The sequence below is a fragment of the Actinia tenebrosa genome, unplaced genomic scaffold (genome assembly GCF_029948245.1).
Source record: "Actinia tenebrosa isolate PJP-AT-01 unplaced genomic scaffold, QUT_ActTen_1.0 utg3581__unscaffolded, whole genome shotgun sequence".
Lineage (NCBI taxonomy): Eukaryota > Metazoa > Cnidaria > Anthozoa > Actiniaria > Actiniidae > Actinia > Actinia tenebrosa.
Genome location: NW_028292608.1, coordinates 24,899 through 36,033, shown reverse-complemented (window position 1 = coordinate 36,033; position 11,135 = coordinate 24,899). Strand labels below are relative to the sequence as shown.

The 11,135-nt window shown below is 34.9% G+C and overlaps 2 protein-coding genes across 2 annotated transcripts in view; one reads left to right on the top strand and one right to left on the bottom strand.

Moving 5' to 3' along the window:
* Positions 1-563: 563 nt before the first annotated feature.
* The window catches only part of LOC116306737 (voltage-dependent calcium channel subunit alpha-2/delta-3), a 32,323-nt gene continuing 21,751 nt past the window's right edge, over positions 564-11,135 (bottom strand). The window contains exons 31-37 of the mRNA XM_089025518.1: positions 7,222-7,248; positions 4,132-4,163; positions 3,821-3,907; positions 3,688-3,721; positions 2,687-2,805; positions 2,405-2,484; positions 564-2,185 (exon numbers count right to left, since the gene is read on the bottom strand). Of these exons, the coding sequence (XP_088881644.1) occupies positions 2,087-2,185; positions 2,405-2,484; positions 2,687-2,805; positions 3,688-3,721; positions 3,821-3,907; positions 4,132-4,163; positions 7,222-7,248 (478 nt within the window). The 3' untranslated portion in view covers positions 564-2,086. The remainder of the gene's footprint in view (positions 2,186-2,404; positions 2,485-2,686; positions 2,806-3,687; positions 3,722-3,820; positions 3,908-4,131; positions 4,164-7,221; positions 7,249-11,135) is intronic.
* Positions 4,785-6,373, top strand: LOC148904263 (uncharacterized protein KIAA1958-like). The gene has a single exon (XM_089025519.1). It carries the CDS (start codon positions 4,904-4,906, stop codon positions 6,122-6,124), a length of 1,221 nt encoding a protein of 406 aa, XP_088881645.1. The 5' UTR covers positions 4,785-4,903; the 3' UTR covers positions 6,125-6,373.

Below are 11,135 nucleotides of genomic sequence, written 5' to 3'. Positions count from 1 at the left end.
TGTCTTAGATATGGTAGTCTGGCGGGAACAAACAAATAAACATCATATCCGACTTACTTAATTAAATAAATTGCGATATTCATTCGAGACTGAATAACTTTATTCAGTAATCAGAATTTAAACATAGTGAATCGATGCTATTAGACGATGACACCGTGACATCATAATTGATCAAATGATCCGTGTACTTGTGTACTCGTTATCATAATCTAAATTATAATTCAATATCAATATTCTTCCGATTTGATATTGTAAATATCTATCTTCTTACTATTATCTTACTTTTTGTTTTCTATTTTGTACTCCGTAAATCACTGTAAAATATAGTTATCATTGTGATCTCCCTAGATGAGCCGTTTATATGGCTCTTGGAGCAAGCAATTAGAAAATATATGGTTGAATAAAGAAATAAAATGATCCGCAAATGGACCTTATCACGTGGTAGCTATAGATTTTCCCACGCGTAGCCACGCATTCAAGTGGTTAAATAGAATAAATTTATGCGGGTAAATGTGAAATTAAATAATATGAGGCGCTTCATTTTGCAAAACACGTACAGTGACACAGGCTAACAACTTCTTTATTTTGCTTAGATACCTGAGATAGGTTAGAATATGGTTCAAAGGGATACTATACATTAGGGCCCAGTTGTACGAAGGGTGAGGCGCTATCCGATGGATAAATTTATTGGATAACAGCATCGACTAATTAACTGGATAAGGATTTATCCGCCGGATAGCGCTATCCACCCTTCGTACAACCGGGCCAAGATATATATTCATGATATATGCATGGCATTTAGGATTGAATAGCGAACTTAAATTAACATGTGTAAAACAAATGTTACTAACACCTTTGGAAACATAGGCGCATCATCCATCAGCCTATATGGTACTGATTTAAATTAATTGTATTTCTAAAACGCAGTGACAACTTGAAATTTCTATTCGTACTGATATTTCAATATTTTGATATTGTTTTAAATATGACAAAAATCAGAAAGCATCCCAGCGAATTCTCTTCTGACCGAGTGGTTAGGGTTAGGGTTAGGGTTGGGATAGGCATTGTAATAGCATTTGGTGCCCAGGGTGCCGGGTTCGAAATTCGCCTATCATTGATTTTTTTCTAAGTGAGGAGAACCAAAATCCTCGAAAAAGTCTAACACTATTTAAATATCCGTAAGAATAGAAATTGCGGCGTACGGTTAGCGCACAAAAAGCCACTTCACTAAAATAAATTAGACAACGAATATGCACTATTTTCTGGCCCATCCTGAGTTACCCACATGGTGTAGGTATATTGGATATATATTGACTGTATGATGGATGAAATTATTAAATAAATGAATAAATATGAAATTAATAATGATAATAATAATAATAAATTACTTAAAATAAATTAGACTCTGGCCCCTTAGGGCCACCGTTACGTCATGAGCACCACGAAAGAGACGTGCTCAACATATTGACTATCCACGTCTGATGGTGTTGTTTAATATTCCCTGAATTACTAGTCCAGTCAAATCGTGTTTACTGAAAATTACTGTTAGAAATAATTTTCCTCGCATGAAAATCAAATAGTCAAATTTTTGGGGGGTTCAGCTTTCTTTCATGTGGGATCTGAGAGGAGAGGGATGAGAAAGCGGATTACATGCTTTTCCAACACCCGCCCATTGCACGATAATAAAACGTAACCCACATTAACCCCTTCTCCCCCAGTCTAACCAACTGCACCGTTTACCACTGCTTTTTGTCTAACCTCTATTAACATTCTCCCTTACTTTAAAATGAATAAATATCTACATGCAAAAGTACATAGGTCATTAGAAAAATGTTCAATACATTTGTACATAGCAAAGCTACAAAAGTAAATGTACAGCTTTTATAAATTGCACTGTTGGTCAAGGGCAAACCCTTATAAAAATATCAGCCGTAACTTGTTCCATGCACGTACTAGCGTGATTGCACAAGATCAAACATACTGTGGCCGGCCAAATGAATGGGTTGCTCAAACAAAAGGCTTCTTTTCCGCCTGCGCAGCCTTTTATTGCCGTTTATTCATTTCCAATGATACTTGAAATCCCATTTCAGTAGAGTAGATACTTTAATACTATGAGAAGCGATGCAGATAGCAGGGTAATAGACGGAGTCAGGCATCGACTATTTCCAGCTGGATATTCGGATTCCTGAAAAATCAATCAAACATTGTTTTCGTCATAAGAGAAATTAGATTTTTTTAAATCGTCCTGAAAAAAAAAACAACTTAAAAGAGAAGACGGAGCAGCGTTGATGCAGAATTGTAGTCTAGATGTGTAGGGCCAACATTTGTTGGCAACAACTAAACAATGCTGCGCTTCAAACAAGAACCATGAATAAGAAGAAACCGTTCTAATATGGTAATTTACAGGGTTCTCGGTTTCAAAACATCTTTGTGGCCTCTTTCGATACAGTTGTTGCTTGCACTGCTCATCTTGTACATCATCTAGTATGCAGAGTTAAGGCGGTATAAACACGATCAAACAAACAACGACAAAATATTACATTATATTATTTCCACCCAAGTACTAATTAACCTTTTATTTTACACATTTGACACTGACTAAAAAGCGATGCGCCAAATCAGGGACTGATCCAGACTAACAGACCCTGTGCACTGTGCTCTTATTTATCAGCAGTAAAAAGGATATCTATTTTGGGTTCACCAGGAAGACCGATACTGGATGATGGGTCTTGACATTCTCCGCATTTAGCATCAACAACCACCAGATACAGATTACTGCTTGGCACGTTCGCAACAATAAATTGTCTGGAGAAAAAATCGTGTGTTACTAGGAAGTGAGAAGCTGATGAGATCGAGTGAACCATAAATTGAAGGTTGGGCCCCGAAAGAGACCGTAAACCCCTTATCTGCATTAAGAAGAAAAAAGTACGTTAAGGTGACTGCCTATTTTTGGAAATTGATTTAAACTTTTTTTAAAACTTCGATTTTCCGAATTGAAATTTAATGCTGATTTTAAATCTGCAAAGAAAAATAGGGTGTCCCGAGCTCGTTTTCGAGATAATCAGCATTTAATGGAAGCCTTGTTTGAATTGTCTATTATATACGACAATAATAATTAGAAGATCAATCTAAATTTAATAGGAAAAAAAAAAAAATTTAATGGAAGCCTACGCACGAGCTTTTGGAGTAAAAATTGCGCCACCGAAGTGATTAAAAAATTAAGATTCATAAGATAATAGTTATTTGCAGACTCTATGATTCCACAAATGAAGGCTAGTCAATCATTCTACAATAATACATGGATATTTTTGACAAAAATACAAAAAAATACATTAATTTGTCATATTTTGTAGTTTCGGTGATCTTAAAAAATCTCATAAAGCCGAACAAAAATCCCTACAAAAATCTATTTTTTCATGTGTTACTGATTTAAACTTTTTCTAAAATGTTGACATAACCTAGATTTTTAGGAGTTTTTTCAAATGAGCTATTCAAAAATAGAGTCCCGTGCAAAATTTGAGGGTTTTGCCCTGTTGAAGCTCAAAATGCGTATGGTTCTTCAATAAAATCTTGTAAATTTTTCAGCGGTTTTTGAGCGCGCGCTCATCGTGGGCTCAATTCGAACGTTCACAAGTAGGCAGCCACCTTAAAAGAGAAATACCGCATATTCATCCACTGTTTACTAACCTAGAACAGCTTGTGAGAATACAAGTAGCCGTTCCTGCAAACAGCAATTATCATCATGAATAGTGATTCAAAGTCAAACTTTTTACAAAACAAATATGTTTATATTATATCAATGTTATGCACAAAAACAAACCATTGTGTAGGACTTGTGTTTTATCAGCGTAATAGGTTGTTACTTCCTTGATACAGCTGTAGTTCTTAGGCTGGTCTTCTGTTGCTTCTACAGCGAAAAGAAAAGTAAAACAATGAATAAAAGGGAGGACATGCAATCGAAGTCGCTTTGCACCAGTTTAATAGACAACCTTCTGAGAGATAATGAAAGACCTATGCATGCGAGAAACAACTTGTCAAGAAAATACGGTGGAATTTGATATTAGAAATAAATATAAAAATACTATAAATATATGAACATGATCGAACATGACATCATATAGAGGAGTTTACCTGTAAAGGACTTTGTTTCGGACATCAACCAGCTACAATAAAAAAAGTGTATTAAACAGAGCTTTACTATAGATATACTATAATAGAAAAACTGACAAACGATACTAGATGTAGATGCCTCGTAAATTCAATAAGCATACTACTCTGCTAATACCAACACACTATATACAATATATATTAATATATATATATTCTATAGGCTTTTGTTTCACTCGTTTCAGTCTAAGTATTTTCGTCATTGTTAGTCTTGTCCCTTAGGAGCTTTTGTACGCCTTATATACGCCCTCTATGTAAATACTTAGTTAGTTGGTGCTCGCAGTTCGTCCCTTCATACACAAATGTAAGTTATTCGTTTCCATATATTTCTTATCGTTTCGCAGTTTAATGTTTCGTAGTTTTTCCTATTTGTTAAAATCATACTTACTAAGTTATTTATCTATTTAATATATTTATCTAGTCTTTACCGTACGCTATGCGTATGAGTTGGGAATAAAAATCAAGTATGGGACTCGCAGTGCTAACAATATATATATATACACACACACACACACACATATATATATATCTGCTAACTTACATTATTATACATTTTACTAAGTACCTCAATTCTGATTGGTCGAGAGACCTCAGCCAATCCCTGATATCGTGTGAACTCGACATGATAAATGTATTATCTGTAGGTTTTCCTACAGATAATACATTTATCATGTCAAGTTCATTCAAGGTCACGCTGTGGTAGCTTTGCCAAGGGCATTGAGATCTATCCATCGAGATGGCATCCTCACGCTTTGCTTCGCTTTCCGAAGAAGAAATAAATAATCTCTTAGAAGAAAAAGATTCAAAAAATACGAAAAGGTCGACAAAAGGGAGCGTAAAAGTCTTCAGCGAATACCTAAAGGAGAAAAAACTTCAAGAACCAAAGGAGAAGAAATCGTTAGCCGAAATGTTAAAGTCATTTTACGCAGAAGCAAGAAAAAGCAACGGCGATTTATATTCCAAAAGCTCTCTCCACAGCTTAAGGTTTGGACTCAATAGACACTTCAAAAATACCCAAGGAACTGACATCATAAACGATCCAGAATTTGGTGAGGCAAATAAAGTTTTTCTAGCACAGTGTGTTGATCTTAAAAAACAAGGACTCGGCAAAATTCAACACAAACCTCCAATCCTCGAAAATGATCTTAAAAAACTCTATGAGTGTGGAGTTTTTGGCTTACAAGACCCAAGAACACTGCAAAACAAAGTATTTTTTGAGATAATGCTGTTTTTCTGCCGCCGTGGTCGTCAAAACCTCAGAGAGTTAAAAATTTCAGACTTCCCATTCAGCGTAGACGACAAAGGATCTCGATATGTGTATAAAGCTGGCGACGAGCTGACAAAAAACAGGAGAGAGGACGACGACGGTTTAGAAGGAGGAATTATGTATGAAAAACCCGGACCGAACTGTCCTGTTGCCTCGTTAGAACTTTATATTAAACACTTAAATCCAAAGAACCAGTTTTTGTTCCAAAGACCGAAGAAAAACGCAAGAATTGGTGTTGACGAGATTTGTTATGACAACATGGTAGTTGGTGAACGGATGCTTGGAGAGAAAATGAAGGTTATCTCTCAAGAAGCAAAACTTTCAAAGCTGTATACCAATCACTCTATTAGAGCTACATCTCTAACCATCCTGGATAGGGCTGGTTTTGAAGCACGCCACATCATGTCGGTAAGTGGTCATAAAAGCGAGAGCAGCCTGAGGAGCTACTGTCAAACAGACATAAACACAAAAAGAAGAATGTCAGAAACCATCACTGCTGCATCACTTGGAACTGACTCTACGAGTGTAGATACTAGCATAGCTGTAAGTAGCGAAACTCTTAACTTATCGCCTACATTTACTCTTTCACAAGAAGAATTTTTGATGGGAGAATTTAGTGTTAGCAACTCCCACTCAGAAATTTCAAAAAACTATAATTTTGTGAATTGTAACGTCACTTTCAATAGCTAGAGCTAAAGTTGTTTTTTCCTTAGCTTCCTTTTTACGAGAATGTCATTTCTTGTTTACTTCTGATACTTTAATAAGATTTTTAAGGCCATTCACTTTGGCATCTGAATTATTATAGGTTTCATTCACTCCGGCGACATTTTTGTTGTTGTTGTCGTATCCTTTAGGCTTACATAACTTATAAATTTCTCAGTTTACATAACGTTTTTATTCAGAATTTGTATTTATCTTCAGTATTATGTACAAAAACAATTATTTAAGAAATCTTTATTAACTTATTTTCATATATTTTGTGAAGAATTATTGAAATATTTTCAAATAAAAATTTTGCGTTTTTCACGCGACATCATGGCGTTCATATTTCATGTCTCTATAATTTAATGTTTATGTTAATGTTTTTCCAGTATACAAAATGTATAATAAAGCAATTATTGAATTCGGTTATCGCATGATATCGTAAATTATCAAAACCTCGGCTGTGTTATCTGCCTCAGCTTTCGGCTTCGGCAGATAACACAGACTCGGTCTTGATAATTTACGATATCATGCTCAACCTCATCCAATAATTGCTTATTGACATCCCACCAGTGGACATCTATACTATTTAAGGTGGAGCAAAACTACTAATTCAGAGTGAATTTCAGACAATATTATTCTCGCTCGCTTCGTAAAACTAGTGTGTCAATTTAACTGGATTTTTCATATAATGTGCTTTGATTATCCAAGATCATTGCGCATAGTGCATAGTGTATTTCATTTTAAGATTTTTAAAGTGTTTAGGCTATCACGGCCAAAAATCAGTGCTAAGCGAGCGAGAATAAAATTGTCCAAAATTCGCTCTGAAGCAGTTTGTCTCCACCTTAAAGGAATCAAGTGGGTAGTAGTCAATCTATTGGGTTCTGTTTCTGGACCCTGCATCACATGCGAGTAGATTAGGTCTCTCCCTTTAAGGGTTTTTCTCCGAGTTCTTCGCGGCCTTAATTTAAAAGCAAAGCCAAACACACTAATTTCGATCTGTTAGTTAACCACGGCCTGACTTGCATCTTCTCAAAGATTGTTTCAGAGTTCGCTTAAATTGATATTTGTTTATTTCTACTTACCTATAGACATTAAAGTACATTAAGAACCTGTACAAAAAGGAAAAAAAGCGATTAAATAAATATGAATATAAAAAATATACTCATATATAAAAAGCAATTTTAAAATATAAATATCCTAGTAATTTAAATAGTCTCTTTTATAGTTTTTATCTTACTGTAGAGGGCCACAAGTTTATTAGCATAGTTTTTGCTATTTAGTGCCACCCTAGTTAAATAATGGATTTATTATTATGATTATGATTATTATCATTAACATTATCATTATCATTATTAATAATAATGTGAGGAAACGCAAGTATGCTAGCAGAGTCTTGGAAGTTGAACAAGCGACTTTTACGCCATTAGTATTCACTACAACTGGAGGTATGGCAGATGAGTGTAGAAGATACCACAGCAGGCTCGCCGAACTAATTGCCAACAAGAAATCAGAACATTATGCTACCACTGTATCCTGAATACGAGCAAAGGTTTCTTTCTCCCTTTTGAGATCAGCTCTCCTATGCCTGAGGGGCTCAAGAACTACAAGAAGAGTACTTAGGAACATAAAGGACATAGACTTGGATGTTGAGACTGCAAATGCAGCAATTAGCTAAATATTCAAATCCCCCATATATATGAATGTTTGCCATTATTATTATTTTTAAACATGTATTATTAGGATTAGTTTTTACTAAATAGATTTTATGGTTATATATTAGTAGATATATTTTTATTATAGTATATTTTATTATAGTTTTTCTTTTTCTCATTATTACTGGCGACACTTTCGTCCAGATCTCCTTCTCCTAATACAGTCCAAGTGCCTTTATGTTCTGGAACTAAAAGTTGGGTTTGAGTCTAACCTTAATAACAATGCAGTCCGTAAAAGAGAAAAATACAAGAATTTGATTAAAGACTTGACCAGTAAATTCGATCGCGTTAAATTTGTAAACCTCTCGATGAGCTCTCTTGGCGTCCTGTCCGACGAATGTTCTACGTTTTTAGACATGATTAGTGACATTGGAGTCGACAAAAAACAACAACACTATATAATCAAAAAAATAATGAATCTAAATATATATACAAGTATATCAAAAGTATATCAGACACGGCGGGATATCTTTCTTGATATTTTTTCCGGAAAGCCCTAGTGATAGACAACTCGAAAAGAATATCAGGGATGATATCCCATACTTTTTGATATGCTTTTGATATACTTGTATATATATTGGAAGCGGCCATAATTTTTGCAAATGGCTGTATACATATATATATATATATATAAAATTCATATATCAATCAATTTCAAGTAGCCAGTTGTTAATTGCCTATACGTAGAGAGATTTACAACTGTATTCAAGAAAAAGAATAAAGTTTCCATTATTAATATTATCATTATTCCTTTATTTCACAGCAAAATAAAAATATTACAACTCTTTTGCTGGTATACATTAACCTTCAGCTCGAGATTCTACCCGGCTCCTGAGAGCTGAAGTACTCTTCTTTAAAAGATGTGTGCCGTGCCTAAAAGTACAGATTTCTGTAGGTCTAACAAGCTTATACTATCAAGTTCTAGTCTCTGTACATGATCCGTAAATTGTTTTGATATTGTTCCGAGCGATCCAATGACTATCGGAACTACCATGGTCTTCATCCTCCACAATCTTTCTATTTCTATTCTTAGGTCTTGGTACTTGTCAATCTTTTCCATTTCCTTTTGATCAATTCTATGGTCCATAGGCACTGAGATGTCAATCTGTTTCTCCTTCTTCTTGCTCTTATCTACGACTATGATGTCCGGTCTTCTTGCTTTAATCTTCTTATCCGTGTAAACATTAAAATCCCATACTAGGATCTTGACCTTTTCGCTTTCCACTACTTTCTCTGGTTCATGATCCCACCAAATATCTGCAGTACACTGTATTTGGTGTTTCCTACATAGGTGCCAATGTATTGTTCTTGCCACTTTGTCATGTCTGTCTTTATACTCTCTCCCTGCCAGTACTTTGCATCCAGCTACAATGTGGTCTACAGTTTCCGTCTTTTCATTACATAACCGGCACAGCGATGAATCACTACTGTTGTACTTGCTTCTCAAGTAGTTGGTAGGTAGTGCTTGGTCCTGTGCAGCAGTGAGTAGTTCTTACGTCTCCATTTTAATGTCTCCTTTCTTTAGCCAGAGCCAAGTGCTCTCCTTATCCATCTTGTCCTCGCACGTCTTGAAGTAGTTTCCGTGGCCTGCCTGTGTATCTCTCAAGTCTTTCGTTCTGTCTGCGCTGTTGGTATTCTTTCTTGGTCTCTTCTGATTCTTTCACGGTATCCTTTACAATGTTCCATAGAATTTCATGTTTGCCGGCATATTCTTTCAGGGAAAGTTCTTCCTCTCTTACAGTGTCCTCTACGGTCTTAAATCCTCTTCCACCCATAGATCTTGGAAGATAGATGCAATCTATATCCCCACGTGGATGTAGCCCTCGATGCATGGTTACTATTTTAAGCGTCTTTCTGTATAGAGAGTGGAGTTCTTCGTTGGTCCAATTTACCCTATTCCAGCTGTGTATCTTATTACTGGAACCGCATAGGCGTTAATGGCGGAAATCTCGTTTCTTCCACAGGGAACCCGGCTATATTTGTTTTCTTCTTTTAGAAAAGTAATTTGCTCTTTGTGGGTTTCCTGTGTTGTGATCGGTTTCCTTTTACATCAGTTGTAATCAGATCTGCGCTGTGATCAGATTGGCGCTGTAAACTGATAGCCGATTAAATTCAAATCAATAACCGTTGGTAACGCACTCTCTAGTAAACACTCTTCTTTTGACTGCTTACTAGAAAGTGCGTTACACACCACAGGCAACCCATAGTAAGAAACAAAACACCAACGGTTATCACAGCGCGCAGATCTCATTACAACTTATGTAAAAGGAAACCGATCACAACACAGGAAACCCACAAAGAGCAAATTACTTTTCTTAATGAAGAAAACAAATATAGCCGGGTTCCCTGTGTTTCTTCCTGATAACTTTGACTTAAGAATCAGTCTTAATCTCCTCTTGTATTCTAGTTGGACGCTATTCTTTACTTTCTGATGGATGATATCTTCCTTATTATTATTATGTGTAGTACTAAAACGTATAGATGCAAAAAATCTATCGGACCTGTATAGGGCGCACAGCGTAACCTATACAGTCTAAAAGGAAACTAACTACAATAAATTTAAATAGATGTCCCTATAAAATCATTGTCTTTAAAATGGTTCGGGAAAAAAAATATATATATATATATATACAATCAGCTACAATAAATTTCTAGCAACAAAAAAAACCCCTCCATATTCTATAAATCTGTAACAGTATCCTAAGATTATATAAAAAAAGGGTCCAAGCTTTTATATATTATATATTATATAATATATTATTATCATTATTATTATCATTATTATTATCATCATAATCATTATTATTATTATTATCATTATTATCAGTATTATCATTATTATCATCATTATCAGTATTATTTTCGTTATTATTATCATTATTATCATCGTTATTATTATTATCATTATTATTATCATTATTATCATTATTATCATCATCATCATCATCCTCATCATCATCATCATTATTATTATTATTATGGCAGTATATACAAGATGATGCCGATAGCATACACTTATTTCAATAAAGTTAGTCACCAAAAAACCTAGAAAGCTGAGATCACTGAGGATCATGGGAAACTTTTCATATCAAACAAGTAAAGCTTTTGATACAATTTGCAGCTTTAGGATGCTCAGAAGAGGTGAGACTGTAACTGGTAAGAGATCTAAAATCCATCAACAGTTATTAAAGCGGTTGAAACATGTAAAATGTGTGTACCCATAATTCTTGTCGCTCTCTGCTTTGTAGCTTTTCAGGTGACTAACTTTATTGAAATAAGTATAT

What these genes read in the sequence shown, in the direction of transcription:
- LOC148904263 (XM_089025519.1), top strand. Translation starts at nt 4,904, where the DNA reads ATGGCATCCTCACGCTTTGCTTCGCTTTCCGAAGAAGAAATAAATAAT.